At 41.4% G+C, this 20,930-nt stretch overlaps 2 protein-coding genes across 6 annotated transcripts; both read right to left on the minus strand.

Moving 5' to 3' along the window:
* Positions 1 to 548: 548 nt before the first annotated feature.
* LOC135523143 (C-C chemokine receptor type 9-like) lies at positions 549 to 3,397 on the minus strand. 3 transcript variants are annotated; one of them, XM_064949869.1, is made up of 4 exons: positions 3,338 to 3,374; positions 3,078 to 3,124; positions 2,883 to 2,916; positions 549 to 1,895 (listed from the first exon to the last, which is right to left on the minus strand). In XM_064949869.1, exons 2-4 carry the CDS (start codon positions 3,083 to 3,085, stop codon positions 846 to 848), a joined length of 1,092 nt encoding a protein of 363 aa, XP_064805941.1. In that variant the 5' UTR covers positions 3,086 to 3,124; positions 3,338 to 3,374; the 3' UTR covers positions 549 to 845. The 3 variants fall into 3 exon arrangements, with proteins under 3 accessions (XP_064805941.1, XP_064805939.1, XP_064805940.1); XM_064949867.1 differs by having other exon boundaries at positions 2,868 to 2,916; XM_064949868.1 differs by lacking the exon at positions 2,883 to 2,916 and having other exon boundaries at positions 3,338 to 3,397.
* A 9,340-nt stretch (positions 3,398 to 12,737) lies between these two features.
* lztfl1 (leucine zipper transcription factor-like 1) lies at positions 12,738 to 20,274 on the minus strand. Of its 3 annotated transcripts, none has more exons than XM_064948891.1 (10): positions 20,073 to 20,274; positions 19,014 to 19,138; positions 18,648 to 18,842; positions 17,565 to 17,622; positions 17,230 to 17,301; positions 17,050 to 17,115; positions 16,209 to 16,268; positions 15,558 to 15,734; positions 14,008 to 14,111; positions 12,738 to 13,884 (listed from the first exon to the last, which is right to left on the minus strand). In XM_064948891.1, the coding sequence occupies exons 1-10, from the start codon at positions 20,073 to 20,075 to the stop codon at positions 13,866 to 13,868; spliced, it is 879 nt and encodes a 292-aa protein (XP_064804963.1). In that variant the 5' UTR covers positions 20,076 to 20,274; the 3' UTR covers positions 12,738 to 13,865. The 3 variants fall into 3 exon arrangements, with proteins under 3 accessions (XP_064804963.1, XP_064804965.1, XP_064804962.1); XM_064948893.1 differs by having other exon boundaries at positions 15,558 to 15,716; positions 16,191 to 16,268; XM_064948890.1 differs by having other exon boundaries at positions 16,191 to 16,268.
* Positions 20,275 to 20,930: the final 656 nt, after the last annotated feature.

Consider the following 20,930-nt stretch of genomic DNA (forward strand, 5'->3'; position numbering starts at 1 on the left):
ATAGTCAATGATGTTTGAAGAGCCACCTAAGAACAGTCTTAGGCTGCAGTCATAGTGAAAGTGTTGTGAATGCAACAAGCCACACAGCATGCTACTTTCTCACAAAGTAGATGACCTTAAGTGAATTCTGCTCTTGTGGCTCAAAGCATTGCATTGCTCCATTAAAGACTTTGTTAATTGCTGTTATTCTAGTCTTGCTACCTTAAAAAGGTTAGATAGTGAGTGCCTCACACTTACTCAAGTGACCTCATTGTACTCTGAAAAAAAAAAGTTGTGATGATAAAGCCAGGGATGAGGCATTCTGTTCTGAGAGAAATTGGGTTTTGTAAATGTTATTCAAATTTGTTAAACAATTATAAAAACACACACAAAATGAGGATTTTACACTCTAGACCAGCACTAAGTCCACAAATAGAGATCATATTAAAACAGTCATGGTAAGACCAGGGCCACTGCTACATAGGAGGATGTGAAATCCATAGATTAGGGCCCAATGAATTTATTTCAACTGATTTCCTGACTGACTCAGCAAAATCGTTGATGATGTTGAATGTTGCGTTTATTTTTTGTTCAGTATATATACAATAATTTACACTTTAATACAATGTCTTAGAGAATGGTATGCTTTTCATGTATTGCATGTTTCTTGATTGTCAGCACAGGGTAAATTAATTACATTTCTATACTGGTAAAATACCAATGTACTCAGGATGCAACAGGTGGGAGTGTCCCACCAAGCAGCATATGATATCATAGAAGAAGAAAGGTGTGGAATGAGGTGTTTACCAATGAAATTATGTGATCTGAGGTGATGTTGAATGTGTGTGTGGCTTCAGTGGGCACGATTACAAGGCGAGGGCACAGGTAGTCTCAGTGTCAGACATGACAGAAGGGCGGTTGGGGACGGCCTGCAGCTTACTGACACCTCCTTGGCTCAGGCCGCAGGTGCACAGCTTCAGCAGATCCTTCTGGAAGCGAACGCCAATGAACACGTACAGAAAGGGGTTAATGCAGGCGTGGGTGTACGCCAGACTCTTGGCAATTTGACCAGCGACATCGAAAAGTTCCAATACAGCACAGTCCGTGATGGTGGTGTCGGCGGCCTGCGTGGCGTCGACCACCAGTAGCCCATTGTACGGCAGCTGGGAGAGGACAAACACAGCCACCACAGCGAAGATGACCCTGAGTGCCTTGTGCTTCTCGAAGCTCTTGGCCTGCAGCAGGGTACGGACGATGACAGAGTAGCACAGCACCATGACTAGCAGCGGCAGGCAAAAACCCACACAGATCTGCAGAACGAGCACCAGGATCTTGGTGCGATTGAAGAGGTTGTTTGGGTAGACCAAGACACAGAAGGAATTGCCCCTATGGTCAGGCTTGACTTGGGCGAAGATTAACTCAGGCAGGGCCAGGAGGCCTGAGATGATCCAGACAGCTAGGCAGGTCAGCTTGCTGACAGACAGCCTCTTGTTCTTCTGGTTGTGGGCCTTGGTAACCTGGACGATAGCCACATAGCGGTCCACGCTGATACATGTGAGCAGCAACATGCTGCTGAAGAAGTTGATCTTATAGATGGCTGAGAGGAGCTTACAGAGGCTCAGGCCGAATATCCAGCCCTTGGTGGTGTCGGCGGCCCAGAAAGGCAGCGTGCCCAGGAAGAGAAGGTCGGCCACGGCCAGGTTGAGTAGGTAGACGTCCGTCATGGTCTTGAGGCGGTGGCGCACCGTGGTAAAAATGAAGACCACCATCAGGTTGCCCACAGCGCCCAAGATGAAGATGAGCCAGAACAGCGGGGGTTCGTAGAGACCCCGAAACTCCCTCACCCAGCTCTTGTCACATAGCCCCCCTGGGGTCTCAGTGAAGGTCCCATAGTCGTCTGTGTAATCTCCAGAAAGCTGTAACACAAACAAGCATTCTTTAATGGGAGACTTTTACTCTGAATTTGTGTAACAGGTGTCCCTAATCATTTATTTTGTCAGTGTCTTTGATAACGGTTTAAAAGACAGATTTCAATTTGGCATACTTTTAATTTAACTATTATTTTCATCACTTGGTTGACTGCCTGTCTCTTCCCCCAAACCATCTGCCTACACTACAGGGTTTCATAACGTTGTGGATTCAGTGGAGCACAGCAGGGTGACACCAAGATCTGGTGGTAGTGTCATTCTATCTAAACCAGATGCTACTCTGGCTGCTCTCAGATGCAGGTGATGTGTCTCCCTGTCTCTACAGGAGAAACCTTACCACTACACCACTTCCTCCTGTATGAGATGAAGGCGCTGAGAGATGGAGGGGATGAGAGGTGGCGGGATAACGTTCCACAGGGGCTACAGAGTGGCTCGGGTTCATGATGCACGTCAACGACACAGCACTCATTGTCGACACCAACACACACAGATGTAGGACGGCGATTAAATTGGGGGAAGAGGTGACAGCATGCACACCATGGACATTTTTAGACTGATGTTTTAGCCTTTACTGTGGCGAAGTTTGTGTGTGTGTGTTTATTGGAAACATTTGCCTAGCTTAAAGGCAAGCAAGCATTAAATTCACAAACTCCAAGCTTCATTGATCTTTTTCTTGAAAATTATCACTGAATCTGATCAACTGAATATTGAAAAATATAATTAAATGAATGTTTATGTTTCATGGAAAAATAACTAAAAGCCTCTACGTACACTATGTGTGTACTGTAATAACATACACACAGACAGATCACATACTTGTCCACAGTCATACACTCTCACGAAAACAGACCACAAAAACACTGTTGCAAACACGATAAGCAACCTTCCAGAAAACTGATCTAAAATCTGATCTGAATCTTGGGTACTTTGGGTACTAAAAATGAAGTTGAAAATACTAACAAGAGTTTCTCTCACCGGCCACATTAATGTTGATGTGAAATCTTGTGGTCTGTGTATGTGAGTTCAAAAGACAAACAGTAGATAGTTTAGGTTACAATCAACATGTTTGGATTGAATTCCTTCTCTGATGTTTGATGCTGCTCTCTAATTCATTTTATGGAATTGTTTTGTAATTGTCAATACAAGCATTTAGATTTAAATAATACTTACAGTTTCATCAGTTGGGAGTGCAGTGAACAACGGCCACTCCATTTTACCTGTCAGAAGAAGTCAAATGTTTAAAAAAATTAATGTGGGAAAAAAGTGATTACTACATAAATTAAGTGTATATCACCTTTGATCCACAATTGAAACAATTTCAACCTAACAAAAATGTTAAAATAATACTATCCACTATTATGAAAGAAAATCTCTACATTTGAAACAAAACTCACTAGCAAGATGACAAAGACAATGTTACATGCACTTACCCAGTCAGTGATGAGACTTCAATGCTGTGTCTCTTTCTCTGAGTAGACGCCTCTAGCCCTTGATGAATACTGCTACCCGTCTCATCGTCACCAGCTTTTAGGATTTGTCGTCTTAACCACAATGTCACATGTCGATAGATTGCTTTGCCTACGCCAGTAGTTTCTGTTTTTTCTAACATACAGAATACCAGTGTATAATTCTAATCAGCTTTGTATGCATTCAATTGAGAAACTTGTCTCTCTTTTTGGGGAACCTGTGGCATACTCTATAAAACATGTCAGCCAGAGATTACTTGCATTTGTTCTATGAGACACCTCACATAAAGTTACTCATATAATTAAATACAGGCTTTATTAGGCATATCTGCTCTGCATTGGATCTCACATCACCAGTCTTATGCAGCTGTAACCATTCTGCCTCATCCCTCTAAAAACCCTTTCCATAACACAGTACCGAGTCAATGTGTGGGGATACAGGTTAGTCGAGGTAATTTGTACATGAAGGTAGGGGTAAAGTGACTCTGCACAGATAATTAACAGAGAGGAGTGTCAATGGAAAGAGTCCGGGTAGCCATTTGACTAATTGTTCAGCAATCTTATGGTTTGGGGGTAGAAGCTGTTAAGGATCCATTTGGACCTAGACTTGGCGCTCCGGTACCGCTTGCCGTGCAGTAGCAGAGAGAACAGTCTATGACTAGGGTGACGGGAATCTTTGACAATTTTTCAGGCCTTCCTCTGACACCGCCCAGTATGTACAATCAGTGTAGATGAAGGGGAGGAGACAGTCTATTGTTGTGACTTAAATAAAGATCAGATCAAATTTGATGACCTATTTATACAGAAATCCAGGTAATTCCAAAGGTTTCACATACGTTTTCTTGCCACTGTACTTTGTATCACTAATTTATTCAAGCATTTCCATTATTTTGGCAGTTACCTGTATATGTTAGTGTTTACAAACATTATCATCATGGCATCATATCTCGCCTTCTTTTCTATTTGCCACATGCGGAATGTCATTCACCTATTGACCTTATAGCCTATGAGCATAGCACAATTATGTACATTCCTCATGCTTGCGGTTTTACCTATGATCACCTCCCCCTCTCTCAACCATAGGGCAGAAATCTTGAGATGTATTTATATGTCAACTTACCCATGTTCTCTCACAGTTTGACACTCATCCACCTCCCCACCCCTCCACCTCATTGGGGTCTCAATGCCAGTTGCCCCCCATAGGGCTGGCTACCTGCCATCCTATCATCTGGCTCCGAGGATTAATCCTCGGAGACGAGGCTATTCCCAAAACTATTTTAATAAAATGTTCATATTACACTGGCTCTGTTACTCATTCAGTTAGTCTGTCCTCGATTGAACTACATCTTAGCATATCCACCCTTGTTAACAATTGCGAGAAAGAAGCAGACGCCATAGAAAAGGAAGTGCAGCTACTATGAGCAGATGTGAAAGGCAAGGGGGAATTTAAACAAAAGGACAAAATACTGGTTTGCAATGTGGGCACGGTAAATCCCATGTACAGTATACCGCAAAAACACTGCATCAAAGGTTCCTGGTATTCTAGGACTTGTTTATGGACACATCAAAAAGAAGAGGCAGTAGAGATAGTTTTGATCTAATTAATTTAAAGATTATGTTTTTTTAATCAGGCTGTGTTCCAGGTTACAGCAACAATCAATAGTTTGACAACTTGATATTGTTGATACCATGTGTGTTTGCCATGTGTGGTTTTCATTTCAGGCTTCCAACCACACCTGCATATTGCTTTTTGATTGCATTGTTTTTATCTGTATTGCTGTCTATTACTTGTTTTCTTTGGTGAAAATAAATCAATATATGTTATCATCTTTTGAGTTTCCAAAGCCAAAGTGACTGTTATGATAGAAACATAAAGGGAGAGGGAAGTTCATTCATGTCTGTTTGTTTCCTGTGAGTAGGTGTAAGGAAGAGTATTTTGTAACCTCCTGTGTTTCAACACAGATCTGGGCACTGAGTACAACAGAGCATAGTGCAGACAAGTGTGGAATCGTCATAAAAGTTTCACTACCCAACTTGATGTAGCAGTTTCTGTCTCAGGTTTCTCATAGGACCCAGGGGTGAGATGCTGGCGGTTGAGAGTAGCTACCAATCTCCTCTTTCAGGTTGCGTTTCTCAGATTGGACCACAAAGAGGCAAAGTGAAACAGCCATGGCCGTAAGCTGGGCTAAGGATGCTTCAGGGTGCCTATGAAAACAAACTCTTGAATAAAGTGACAGACAAGAGAGGTGTTGGTGGTGACATCAGTTCCAACTAACACACGGCAAAGCAGTGTTACTGGAGCTGTAACCTGCGAACACCTGTGCAACCTCAGGACAGACCTGTCTGTTAAACTCGAATAATGCTTGAAAACACATGCACCCATCCACACACTGATACTTAAATATGACAAAGCCAGTCACCAAATGATATTGGGCTTCTTGCATAAACTATTCAAATCACACAGAAGGAAACACTATATCTACATTCTGTGTGCATTATGGACATTCTAACAGACATCTTGCTATTCACCAGAACACAATAACGGCCACAATGAAATCCTTACATGATGAAGGAGAGTGTATTGGTTATATAGGGTCACCATGCTGTGCTGCTTAGGTCTGAACTCTGAACTCTAGGACTCAGACTCCGCATCAGATGTGTTAGTGGTGGTCTCAGAGTGGGCTTCTGTAGAAAGAAAGCATTGTGAGTCCCAGCAACCCCTTGTGAGATGACATCAAGCCTTATTCATTAGAATTGCTGATTAGTAATAGGCCTACGTACATAACAATATGTGGTTGATGGTGATACTATGTGAAACCCTGACAATCGGAGTGCTTGAAACTGATTCACCTTCATAGTGATTCATGACAACAGACAATAACCCTAAACCACATGGTACTGGATCATTCGTCTACCAACACATTGGCTCTGTCTGGTCAAATGAAATTGGTTACAGGAACTCACCAGTGATGACTTCCTCTTTGGTGTCACTCTCATCACCACCTCTGTCACTGCACAGAGAATCAGCTCTTAAATCAAAGATTTATTTGGCAAATTGAGTGGTACTCTTCCTAAGAAGAATGACACGGCACAGTTATGCATAGATATTGATATTGATAAAAACAGTGGTTGTGTGGTTTTGCTGGTGTGACATCTGTAAATTACCTAGTAATTAAATTACTCATATCCTCAGACTGGCCATTGGACAATTTGGGCAAATGCCAGATGGCTGGACAATCTTTAGCCCATTGGTCCTGTCTAAAGTTATTTGTTTTGCACATAATTATCATTATTTGGCCAATAATGTGGGCCTTGAGGAAAACAATGGGCCGGTGTAGAGGTCTATATAATAGGCTGGTGTGTTAGAAATACCCAGGCTGATTTCTGGTCCCAGTCCAACCCTGTAAGAGACTATAGATGCCTGTTGTCCTGGTGGTTTCCAAAATGTTCTCTCACCTGTGTAAGTATAGGAAGTCTCTGTGAAAGACATGGTCTTTGCAGATACCTGAAAGATATATTCTAAAATAAATGTTTTTAACCTAAGGGTGGTTTTAAAGGAACAGGTAACTATTTAATTTGTCAATTATATTGAATGATGCAAGACATTTGCTGATAACTCAGAAGTGACAATTTAATCTCAAACTACATGTTTATTTTCTCCTGTTTCTTCATCCCTGCCGCGAGCTCTGCCAGAGAGCCACAGGGTTGGCGGGGCTCCCAACGTAGGAGGCGGGGGCCTAGTTGAGCTGGACATGGAGAGAGTGGAGAAACCAAAGAACTCTATGGGGAAACTGGAAGGACAGCCAACAGCCAACTGGTTATTGCCTCACTGTCACTGGTGAATGACGCAAGTTCCTATCCATTTCCCTATCAACCTTTGTCGATTGGCAATGAAGTATGAATCGAATAAAGAATGAATGGAATTGAATAAGAGCTCTGATGCTGCGTTCATGTGTCCCCTTGTCCATTGTTTTATTAATTTAAGCCCTAACCCCTTTAGCTAACCCTTCCCCTAACCCTAATACCTTAATCCTAGCCTAACATTAGCCACCAAGCTAGAATTCGTAATATTTAATGCTATGAAAACGAGTAAAATATTTTACTTTTAGAAAATGTGTAACATTTTGTAACATAAATAAAAATGGTTATTTGTCACATATCATACAAAATGGGTGATAGACATCCACAAATGAATACATACTGTACCATAAGAAAAACTTATATCCTACTAAATGGATTTTCTCAGATTTATGTACAGAATAATACAAAACTCTCTGAGACCAGGTTGTCCAGGGACATGTTCTACAGAGGGGAGGAAGTGGTTTTGGCAGGAGTCCAGTATGGGGAAGGTCAAAACCATAATTCTGTTAACTCGCTAGCTCATGTTAGAACATAGAGTATGTTTAATTAACTGGGAAACACAACATAAATCACCATGACCATGTGACCAAAAGTCTTTCAAATTCAATGAGCCAGTCAATGCACCCTATTTCCCATAAACAGGACCTCACTTCAAATTTCTGAAGAAAAACAATGTACAGCTGACACTGATTTTGAGTTAGAATTGAGAAAAGTCCCTTGGTAAACCCCCTTAGTCCCCGGTCTTTAAATTGGCCAGGAAGCTGCTGTGAATCTCTGTGATGTGTGTATAAACAGACAGTTGCCCGGGTGTTTCTAGAAAGCTGCTGTTTGTGCCCTCAGCGGCAGGGGAGTTTGGCACGCTGACACATAATAGCAACCACTTCCTGTGTGACTGCTAGCACGGATTTAGTTCACACATTGATACTCATCAGCTTGCCAGCTGCATCCCGAAACTGTCATAGAATCACTGTCTGACTTTCGTACATGGTTTGATTACACCATAAGGAACCCTTCTTCATGTCCTCATTACATGTAGTGCAACAAGACCACTCAGGGTCTGTAAAGTTCTCTACTTTTGATAGATTTAAACAAACAATATTGAAATCACCTTTGTCACAACCATAAACTGTCAACTCCATCTGCCTGATAGGATATTCGTTTTGGTTAATTGATTAATTTGGTTAACGTTTATTTTTATCCAATTTTAGAGTCAAAGCAACTGAGGAAAAACAAATTGTTAATTTGCATATCACTTGAATGAAAAAGACAAGTTACATTTTTGTCAACTCCGGAAAACATCAACTGTCAGATTTTTGTGTTACGTGCTGAAAGAACTGCTAGAATGGTTCTATTTTTATTTGGGATTTTCAAAATAATAATGTTCTATATTTTACAAAAAGTTTGTATTGAACTTGTATTTTTAGAGGCAAAAGTATGTATGTTTTTAGTATTTGCTGTTAACTCCTTCAATGGCTTGTCAACTGTCACTGATGGCTAACCCCCTTCATCTTTTTGTCCATATTCTGAAAAAAAAAAAAAATGTAAATCACTGTTCTGCAACATATTGACATATTTTCTGTGTTAGATCCAAGGGATGTTTGCTTTCTAAATGTTGTTTTATGTTCTGAATCTAGAAAAACATGCCAAATTGGAAACTTACTCTGGAAACTACAAGGTGTCGAAAGCATTCCACAGGAACCCAGCAGCGTTGCAGTTTGACACAAACCAGCACTACCATACCCTGTTCGAAGGCACAAATATTTTGTCATGCCCATTCACCATCTGAATGGCACACATACACAATCCATCTCTCAATTGTTTCAAGGCTTAAAATAAATATATATTTTTTGTATTTCTCTCAAAACTGCATTGTTGTTTAAGGGCTTGTAAGTAAGTAGGTCTACCTACACCTGTTGTACTCGCCGCATGTGAAATACAATTTGATTTGATTAAAGTGGATTTAACAAGTGACATCAATAAGGGATCATAGCTTTCACCTGGTCTGTCATGTAGAGAGCAGGTGTTCTTAATGTTTGGTATACTCTGTGTATATTCCAAATGTCGTTAATATTTGGAAAAGGGAGATTGTCCAGTCTTCCAAGAATCCCTGATTTGTATTTATTTTCTATAAAAAGAAAGTGCACTTCATCCTCATTCAGTAACTAGTCATCCTGGTCTGCTTTTCAAAATTTGGTAATCATGCAATAGTAATTTCATTACTCAGATTTCAAAGGCTGAATAATGCTCTGCTCCTCAAAAATGTCTCATCTTCCTGTCGAGATAGTTTGACTTGGAATTCTCATCCGCACAAGGTGCTAAATGTGTATCCAGCACCCGTATCTACAAAGCATCTCAGAGTCGTAGTACTGAGCTATGATCTGTTTTAGCATTTAGAATAGAATGATAAAGATTACATGGACAGATCCTATATCAGCACTCCTACTCTGAGATGCTTTGTGGCTTTGGGCCCAGAACTATATGGTGTAGCCATATCTACTGACCCCCAGTGGACAGAGTGTGTATTTCACAGAAAACAATTCCAGTGGCTTTGAAAGTCACTATATGGTACCAAATATCATTCATAAATCTGAATGGGATTACAATAATAACATTAATATAATTATTGTATGTCTTTTCCAGTTTGATTGAGCTCTGCCTTGATTTTGTAGCAGGTTATCTTTTTGAGGGCAGAAGGGATGTACGCGTCAGTGGACGAGATCCCGAGTTTGCCTGAACAGCTCCTGTAAAACCACCCCCCCAGCAGTAGTGGTACATGGGTAAAGTCACTGGAAGCCAAGCCAGAAACAAAAAGCCATACTATAACTCGTGTTGTGATAATTGCCCAGTTCGGTTCATATGTATTGCCACCGTGATATATATAGCCAACACCGAGACAGTAAGTAGACACAGTGCCAGAATAAATTCAACCACACATTTGTTTCATCACAAAACCAGAGAGCAACATCTGTCCGGTGAAGTCCACAAAGCATATTGCATGAAACAAACAGTTACATGACATACAGCATGGTCAAGCAAGTTAATATTTCCGACATTTTCGGACTACTAAACAACTATTGATTTAGAACCATGGAGAGTTACCGCAAGTCACAAAGAAAAACAGGAGCTGCCGCCACTATTCCAGCACCATTTCAACTTCAACATGATCAAATCCCCTGTGTCGAATACAGTGACAACTAAAAGATACCAAAAACGATTTAGTCCAGTAAACGTAAGCTAAATATGATGTGCCTGTCCATTGTTCTGATTTCTCTCTCTGTGTGTGTGTGTGTGTGTAGAAAAAAAACATGTTGACTCACCCTACTTGTAGAGAAATGCCAATGCCATCCTCCTCTTTTTCATGTTGACAAACAGTCTATGACTCGGGACTTCGGTACAGGACACGCTTCTAGCTACATATTGAACTTCCATCCTCTCAGGAGGCAAAATATATAAATTTATGGTTGGATCAGAATCACCGTTATAATCATTGGCCAGTATGGAGAATTAAGTAAAACCACAAGTCCAAATCCCTATCTCCATCCATGGATCATTTAAGAAAGGGCCCATTTTAGCTAGCTAGCCAGCCATCAGAGGACGACACAACTAGATGCAACAATTTCAGTTATGTCAACGACATGTTGCTTTTGATGTGATTGGTGTGAAGCCAAATCCAAAAACTGGCTTCTTTGACACTTTTTAAAAACTCAACTCTGATTGGCTATTATTTGGTACCATCCAGCCAGCTGACGCCTGCTGTCCATCCGATGCATATTATTTTTGCTGGATGTCTTTTCCGTACTTACATGTTTCACTTTTCAACTAGATAAAAGCTGGCTAGTTGGAATGTGTGGGTACTTCCATGTGTACCACCGCACGTTAAAGCAACGAACGAGTTGAACATATGGTGCACACAGAACGCATCGCTGCCTAGTGCGGCATTCCCCAACATAGTTGCTCCATTGACTCTGCGTTCACCGGATGCCTCTGGTGGATATGAGGCGTGAAGCTAATTGACAAAATAATTTGGCTAATATATCCCACCTGCCAACACATACACGAGACACCCACATCAAACCACACCCGAAACCAACTCACGTTTGAAATCAATCATAGCCGCTAACATTTCTTAATGAACCGCATCTAAAAACAAGGCCAAATCAGGAAGTGCAGTTGTCCTTTAAGGCTTGAGTGTTTGGCATCTCGTGGGCCACGTCAACCAGTGGAGGCTGGTGGGGGGAGCTATAGGAGGATGGGGGTCCTTGTAATGGCTGGAATGTTATACTTGGAACGGAGTCAAACATGTGGTTTCCATATCTTCGATGTGTATGATACCGTTCCATTTACGCCATTCCAGACAATACAATAAACCAGTCCTCCTATAGCGCTTCCCACCAACCTCCACTTATGTCAACACCCTACAGGATGGATAGTTATAGTGCATTGGGTATTGTTGTCCAATTGAACAGGAAATTCAGGGCCAATGCAGTAAACGTTTTTACCTGTTATATATATTTTTTTTATGGAGTTTTGGCCTGCCTGGTGACATCACCATGAGGTAAATTAGACCAATAAGAAAGGGAGTTCCAAACCTCTCTGCCAATAACAGCTCATTTTAAATGTTCCCCCTCCCCACTCAGATCACTCCCAGACAGTCCTAGCAAAATTATTGATGAGAAATTGCTCTTAGCTAAGAAGCTATTTTTGACCATTTTAATTGAAAAGTAAAGGTATCAAGTAATAATTTGATATCGAGATAAAGACGGCTGAATGAGATCTTTAACAAAATCTGATATTTATAAGCATAGATTCTGCAGTAACCCTCTTCATGCTTCCAGCCTTGTTCAAATTCATACCTGCATGACCAAAAGTTGACAGGTAATCAAACATCTTCTCAAAATTGGTTTAGCAGACAAGGGATAGCTAGATTGTAAAAAAAAAACGACACCCTATTCCCTTTATAGTTCACTACTTTCGACCAGGCCCCTATGGGCCCTGATCAAAAGTAGGGTACTATATAGGGAATAGGGTACCATTTGGGAAGTACACATGCACTTCTCTCAGATCGATGACATGCAGTTAGACTCTTACCATGGCCTTCATCTCATGGGTTCCCCGGATGCCGTCCAGCCCGATCTTCAGTTTAACCGTGTGTACCGCGGTACTCCATCAGCTGTGTCTCGTACTCAGCCGTGGTGGCTCCGGTTGGGCTCGTTGGTCATATCTACGCCATGTAGCCTGAGAAGCGCTTGTTAAGCTTAGAGGGTGTGTTTCTCTGCAGCCCATGAGCAGACCCGAGCCAGCATGGGCCCTGCAGAAGCAGATGCTACAGCTGCACACGCTCCCAGCCCCCTGCTGCGACCCATAGAGAAGGCAGCACTGCCACCACCCATATCCAGGCCCATCCCATTCATTGTAGTGTGATACACTGATAGCTGCTTGCAGGCCCACATCTTTTATATTCTGTCCCAGGGTGTACTTTGAACAAATGTGAAAGAAGCTGACATTTTGGTAACAGCTTTTATTACCCCACAACAATTCAAACATATCACACATACACGTCTAATATGACATAGGTGGTCGTGTATCATACTCTACAAGAGCATTACGTCAAAGACAACAACATAGAATTTTTGTCATATTACACACATATGCCTCTGGCCTGGTCCCAGACGGAATACAATATATGCCTTGATACCAGGCTATTATCAGGGTTAAGGACAAAAAATTTCACTGTTCCCATAAAAATATTCTATATGTGTAGGGAAGTACTTGTACATTTGCTTCGGTCCAACCTCTGATCGTTCCAATAATTTTTACATGCTAAAACAGGATAAAAATTGTAAGAAAAATAAGAAAACATGTCAAATCATACGTAAACGTTTCCCTCAAAACCTTCCCCTCAAGATATTTTGGAATGTTATGCTGCGATTCATAATATGTACCATTAGCCATGACTATTCACTATCATTAAAACTTGGAGCTCAATTTCACCAGCTGAATACATATAAACAGATGTTGCATGATACCCCAGCTACATAGAAATAGGTGAAAAAGATTATACAGTCTTGAGAAGAGCCAATAATTTATATTGGTGTCATGGGAAAATGTACCCATCACCATCAGATATAGACAGCACCAGAGCTTCAAGCATATATCTCCTATTCAGAAGGCCTCCGTTTTAGACAGCAAGTCAAGGACGTGAAAGTACTTGCATAGTGCAATGAGGAAAACCTACTACTAAACACACAAAGCTCCAGCTCCTACATATGGGACAGCACGGAGTAGCAGAGGGACAGAGACATTCAACGTTCTTCTCCCAGTGAGACTGACCATAGGAGGCTCTGTCGATTAGCCCCCAACCCTTAATACCCGCAATCATCTCCTAAAGCCAATGACTACAAAAGCTGCTGGATCAGCGAGATGATACGATTCTTCTGAAAGGTTCTGAACTACAGGTGATATTCTCAATTCAATTTTTTGTTCAAAGCACCTGCTCCTGCAGTGGGGTAGAATAAATGGTAAATGGGCAAAAACCTTCTCCAGAGTGACAGTCCCAGGTTTTGGGCCATTTCTACCCTCTTGTCGTGTATTTTAACCTCCATTTTGTGTCTTGTTGTGTGATGCAAAGGGTTCATTCATCAGACTCGTATCTAGAATTGAATTTAGCAGAGAAGGTTGTTAGACAGGAACTGCAAACATAATCATCTTTCAGGAGTTGAATCACAATCAACCAGTCATACATAACAAATTTGTATAATAATCAACCGACTCACTTTGAAAGCCGTTTCCTGATGTCCTTGATCTGCTCATTTTTCTTGGTGAGGATCTCCTTCATGTTGCGGTAGGCAGAAGTCTGTTGGAACTTCCGGTCCAGCTCCTACACACACAAAACTCGATTGTATGATAACCTCGAAATGGCAGATATACAATTGGGTCCATAGCTCAAATGATAACTTCAGATGCAGTGCATTCGGAAAGTATTCAGACCCTTTAACTTTTTGTTAGGTTACATCCTTATTCTAAAATGGATGAAATTGATTTTCCTCCTCACTAATTTACACACAATACCCCATAATGACAAAGCGAAAAACAGGTTTTTAGAAATGATTGCAAATGTATTAAAAATAAAAACATTTTCATAAGAATTCAGACCCCTTAATCTGTACTTTGTTTGCAGCACCTTTGGCAGTGATTACAGTGATTTGGAAAGTTTCTCCCATTCTTCTCTGCAGATCTTCTCAAGATCTGTCAGGTTGGATGGAGAGCGTCACTGCACAGGTATTTTCAGGTCTCTCCAGAGATGTTCGATCTGGTTCAAGTCTGGGCTCTGGCTGGCCCACTCAATGACATTCATAGACTTGTCTCGAAGCCACTCCTGTGTTGTTTTAGCTGTCTGCTTAGGGTCGTTGTCCTGTTGGAAGGTGAACCATCGCCCCAGTCTGAGGTCCTCAGCGCTCTGGAGCAGGTTTTCATCAAGGATCTCTCTCTGTACTTTGCTCCGTTCATCTTTCCCTCGATCCTGACTAGTCTCCCAGTCCCTGTCGCTGAAGAGTGGATTCCATTTGGCCATTCCACCACAAAGACCTGATTGCTGGAGTGCTGCAGAAAGGGTTGTCCTTCTGGAAGGTACTCCAATCTGCACAGAGGAACTCTGGAGCTCTGTCAGAGTGACCATCGGGTTCTTGGTCACCTCCCTGACCAAGGCCCTTCTCCCCCGATTACTAAGTTTGGCCGTGCAGCCAGCACTAGGAAGAATCTTGGCGGTTCTCCATTTAAGAATGATGGAGGCCACTGTATTTTTGGGGACCTTCAATGCCGCAGAAATGTTTTGGTACCTTTCTCCAGATCTGTGCCTCGACACAATCCTGTCTTGGGAGTTCTACGGACAATTCCATTGACCTCATGGCTTGGTTTTTGCTCTAAGATGTACTGCCATCTGTGGGACTTTATATAGACAGGTGTGTGGCTTTCAATGGAAACAGTGCACCTGAGCTCAATTTCGAGTCTCATAGCAAAGGGTCCGAATACTTATGTAAATAAAATAAAAAAATAAAAATTTGCAAACATTTCTAAAAACCTGTTTTCACTTTGTCATTATGGGGTAGTGTTTGTAAATTGATGAGGAAAATAAATACTTAATCAATTTGAGAATAAGGCTGTAACGTAATAAAATGTGGAAAAAGTCAAGGGGTCTGAATACTTTCCGGAAACACTGTATTTTGAGACTGAAGTTCACACAATTGTCCATTGGTTGAAATCAATGTAGGATTTATGTGAAACGCATCAGGTAGGTACCAGTATAGGGTACGGGCCAAGCACGTACCTTCTCTGCCAGGGACAGTTGTTCCTGTACCCTGAGCAGGTCATGTTTGGCAGACACCAGGCTGTCCTGCAGGTCTCTTTGGGAGGCAGCGTTGACACTCAGGGACTTCTGGTAGTCTTCCTGCAGTGCTGCCACCGTGTCCTCCAGACTAGTGATCTCCTGAGAACGGGTGGCCATCTTGGGGAGAAACACACAGCATGTCAGTGGGTGAACTTATTTGTGCGTTCCAAAATGGCCCCCTTTTCCCTATACAGTGCAGTACTTTTGACCAGAGCTCTATGGGAATCGGGTGCCATTTGAGATGCACACTCAGATTGACATATATTCAACACACAAAGCATAGGGTCAGATTGATACATACCAGTTGATTTCCATGAAAGCAAATTAAATAATAGTAATTGTTCAGAAAAAAAGCAGGACAAAAGTTTCAACACATCATAAACACAAGTCCAGCATGTGGACAACTTCACTAAAAATAAAAAAATTATACAATGCACAAAAATCAGAAAGTAAACAGGAAATACTACTGAAAAGTTAAGTGCAGTTGTCATTCTATGGTCTTTTGAACCAGATTTGTTTGTTATATTGTTAACCCAAAACCTTGAACCCATGGCCCTTATAGTGCTACAGTACTTGCTGTTCCCCCTTGACCTTCTGCAAGTCTTTGAGAGCTCTCTCCGCCCTGGTCTTCTCATCCAACGCACCCATGGCCTGGAAAACAATCAGTATACTGCATATAAGTGATACCAACATATAAGTGATACGATCATTCAATTAGCAAGGTCAGGTGTAGGTCAGGTGGAAACATGAGCACAATTACAATGATGTCAAAAGTTACAATAAGTAGAGTGCATTAAAGGGTGTGTTCGTAAATTCACTCTGGACGCTCTGCTCTGAAATGCAAGCTCTGATTGTCAGCTGGAATGGCAATAGCTAGAGTACTAAAAAAACATAGTAACATAGCAGGCTATTCTAGCCAGATAGCTAGCTTGCTACAGTACAGTGTCTTTCATTTGTTTATTTTAGGAGTATGGCACTGCCAACATTTTAATGGAAATCCTGAATATGTTAATCCTCAATACGCAGTTTACACACACAGATTCCAGACTATGCATATTATTATTTTTTTTATTACTTATGTACATTAATGACGACTTCAAAATGCACTTCAAAATGAAAAGGAGCCCCTTCCAAACCCCTCTCCAAGGAAATAGCTACCCAAATAACCAACCAGGCAGTTGGTCGGCTATCCATTCCACTCTAGCAGACCAGCAGCTCATGATTGTTCTGTGGTTACTAGGAAATCAGGAGTCATTCAGGTGAATATTGTCGTGCCATTATAAACTAATCATGATCATGGAAGTGATCAGGTACAGAACTTGACAAAATTATGCCCAAATCTACAGTACCACACCATTGATAAGCAATGTCATAACTAAGTAAGAACATGTCAATCAGAAATACACTTTATGGATTCAGATGTGTGAGGTACCTGGGTTTCCAAAGTCCGGAGCCTGCCTTTGAGCTTATTATTTTCCTCTTGTAGCCTTGATATCTCCTGATGAAAAACCAATGTGAAGAAACAGTTGATGAGATGGCTTTTGATATAGCTGCTGAGCTGGTGCTATTACAAAATACATCTGTACTACCAGATGAGGTTTGAGTACCTTACCTTGTTGAGAAGTTCAGATACCCCACCTTCATTCAGCGGTGCTAACTTGGGCTTGCTAATTTCTTGGTTAGTCTGGGTAAGGAAGTAAGGCATGTAAGTGAGCACATACTCTCCCATCAATAAATGGCATCAATATATGTTGTCAGCTGTCCATTACCTTGATAACATGGACTTAAAACATTCACTTAAAAAGGTCTGCCATTTCCAATTGTGATACGATTCAAGTGCTGTGTATTTTATGAAAGTGCAACATTTCAGCCCTAACCCTAAACATGTAATATATGCACACTTCTTTTTTATAAAGGGGAAATAGTTCAAAGTGGTTGGGCACTCACCTTATTTGGGTTTTTAAACTCAGTATTCTCAAATTCAGCCACTTGCTCTAACAACTCTCTGTAGAAAATGAAAAAGAGCAAAGGGGATGAGAAAAAGAGTACAAAAAATTAGAACATTTTATACTTTTAGGCACATTTATAGCTTATAAACGAACCAGAGTAATGACAATGTTTGATACCATAAAGTGAGTTTCGGTTACTAGTCCAACACTCTAACCACTAGGCTACCCTGGCAAATACAAACAAAGACCCAAATTGTGAGATTTTTTTTAAATTAAGCCAATATCTCTCATTCCCTCACACTCAAGTACCAATCTCACAATATCCTTGGAGGCAAATCAAAGTTTGGTTCGTAAAGTACGAAAATGGTCTCTCTAATACAATTTGCCATGTATTCACTGTCTCCATTCTACATTGCTGATGGACTGTCAGTTTTTCAACATCAAAAAGTTGGGACTGTAAAAGAAATGGCTTTCCCCTCCCTCTCTAAAAGACCCATTAACACAGTCCCTCGGCATGGAAATGTACTCCACATCACAGAGCCATGTTATACATTTCAAAGTGGCATGTTCCTGTGCCCCAGTAACAAGTTCAGATCCATCCTCAGAGTGAAGCAGTGAGTGTGAGAGACCTCACCCACGCACTTCATTGTATTGTTGGGGGAAAAGTGTAGTGAAGTGAGACAAACCGCTATCTGCTATAAACCCATTGCGTAATTGCTTCAATAGCCTTAAGTCTGAGTTTAGATTTAGGAAGTGCGCTATTGAGATTCATTGAGCCACCAGCTAGTTTCCTATGTTAAACTGAAATATACCTTCACATACACTCCCTAATTCTCAGTACTACCTACTCTTTTACATTTTAGTTACTAAGCAGATGCTCTTATCCAGAGCAACTTACAGTTAGGAGTGCATACATTTTTGTACTGGTCCCCCGTGGGAATCGAACCCATAACCCTGGTGTTGCAAGCGCCACGCTCTACCAACTGAGCCGCAAAATGGGCTTCAGCCTGTCCTTGAAGCCACCCCTCATCCCCACAGTCCACTTCCGAGTCATCCCATCCCACCCCTCCCCACAGCCCACCTGTTCTCCAGCTCCGATATGTCAGTCTGCAGACGGAGGTAGAACTTTTCAGCCTGGGAGAAGAGCTGCCGAAGCAGCAGCACGTTGGTGTGGGCCGTGTTGATGAGCTCTGTCTCCACCTCCCCTCGCACAACCAGCTGCAGCCCGTCCAGCATGTCCCGCACCTCGTCCACTGTGAATGTCTCCTCCACTAGCCTATAATAGAATATAAATAGAATAACTCTTTCTCCCTGTGGGGGAACTTCTTCTTTGGAGATACACACAAATACCCTTCAAAGCTGTCCTAAAAAGACAGACTTGCATTCCTCTAACAAACATTGTTGGCTAGCTGTGATTAAAAAAAACTAAAATTGTGTGATACAACACCTGCTGTCTTTAAGGTCCTCGAAGCAGGAGTCAATGGTCTTGAGTCTGATGATCCTCTTGGAGCGTGCAAAGCGCATGTAGTTGATGGCCTCATTCTGATGGTGCTCATTGAAACCAAACTCAGCCTTCAAGGAGATAGAAAGAGGGGCAGGGATGGATGTCAACTTCCAGCTAAGTAACATAAACTAGAAGACGGATCTGTGGTTGTGGCCCTCTTCATTAATTATAGTTAGTTGTTTAGCAAGCAGGTTAAATTACTGTTTCAAGCACAATATCGAACAATTTCTCTACTTCAAATGGGATTTTAATCCTAACCCCATTCTTAACCACACTGCTAACCTTATGCCTAACCTTACATTAAGACCAAATAGCTCATTTTAGTTTTCCTGAATTTTTACGATATAGTCCATTTTGACTGTGGCAATTAGTGGAAACTCTAGCTAATTAGCATGCAGCGCTGCGTCGTCATGGAAACGCCATAGTACATTCTGGAGGTCTAGCTAGCAAATGTTTACAATTTCGCTACTCACTGACTAAACTAACGTCAGCAAGGAAAATATCCGTGCAGACGACCGCATCGATTAGAGATTGTTCGCGCACTAGACGTCACAAAGCATAATGCTGCTACTCTGTTCTTTATTTTACTCGAGTTATGTCTACTGTATGCCTAACGTTTAACGTCGTTAGTCACTTTACCCTGCCATCATGACATGACTCATGTATATATCTATCTCAAATACCGCATACACATTGATTTGGTACTCGTGGTAACTATATAGCTCAATTCTTGGGTATTGTATTCCTCTTGTGTTAGCTACTATTCTTCTTTGAATTAATATTTTTTAAACTCTACATCGTTGGGAAGGGCTCGTAAGCAATAATTTCACGGTTAAGTCTAACATTACACCCGTTGTATTCGTCACATGCGCCGAATTACAATTTGATTTGATCCCTTGCTAAATCCACACCAGCAAGCTGGCCATATCATGTTGCTAGATACATAAGCTAGCTAGCTAACGTTCGCTGGGCTAAAGTAGCTTAGCTTGCTAATGTACTCACCATTGTTAACGCCAAACACCCGAATCTTTTACTGCTAATTGTTATGTTAACTGACTAGACAAACGAATAGTTACACAACGCTTTTAACTGCCTATGTTTATTGACGGTGATATCTGAAAATATTATATCAGCTAGCTCGCCTCTTCAGCGCTGGAGATGTCTTGGATACGGAAAAGCGTCATTGCGTTGGTAACCATGGAGCACGTTCAACCATAGAACAAGTTCCTTGTTGGGTTAGCATTTCTAGTTCTATGCATTCTATTAACTGACTCGAGGGGCTATACAGTACATTCGGAAAGTATTCAGACCTCTTCACTTTTTCCGCATTTTGTTACGTTAGAGCCATATTCTAAAATGTATTCATTAATTGTTTTCCTCATCAATCTACACACAATACCGCATAATGAAAAAGCGAAAACAGTTTTAATAAATGTTGCAAATTTATAAAAAAAAATTTTTTGAATATCTTATTTACATAAATATTCAGACCCTTTGATATGAGACTCGACATTGAGCTCAGGTGCATCCTGTTTGAAATGTTTCACAACTTCATTGGCGTCCACCTGTGGTAAATTCAATTGATTGGACAGGATTTGGAAAGGCATACACCTGTCTATATAAGGTCCCACAGTTGACAGTGCATGGTCAGAGCAAAAACCCAGCCATGAAAACGAAGGAATTTTCCATAGAGCGCTGAGACAGGATTGTGTCGAGGCACAGATCTGGGGAAGGGTACCAAAACATTTCTGCAGCATTGAAGGTCCCCAAGAACACAGTGGCCTCAATCATTCTTAAATGTAAGAAGTTTGGAACCACCAAGACTCTTCCTGGAGCTGGTCATCCGGCCGTACTGAACTA

This window comes from Oncorhynchus masou, chromosome 30 (genome assembly GCF_036934945.1).
Source record: "Oncorhynchus masou masou isolate Uvic2021 chromosome 30, UVic_Omas_1.1, whole genome shotgun sequence".
NCBI classification, from domain to species: domain Eukaryota; kingdom Metazoa; phylum Chordata; class Actinopteri; order Salmoniformes; family Salmonidae; genus Oncorhynchus; species Oncorhynchus masou.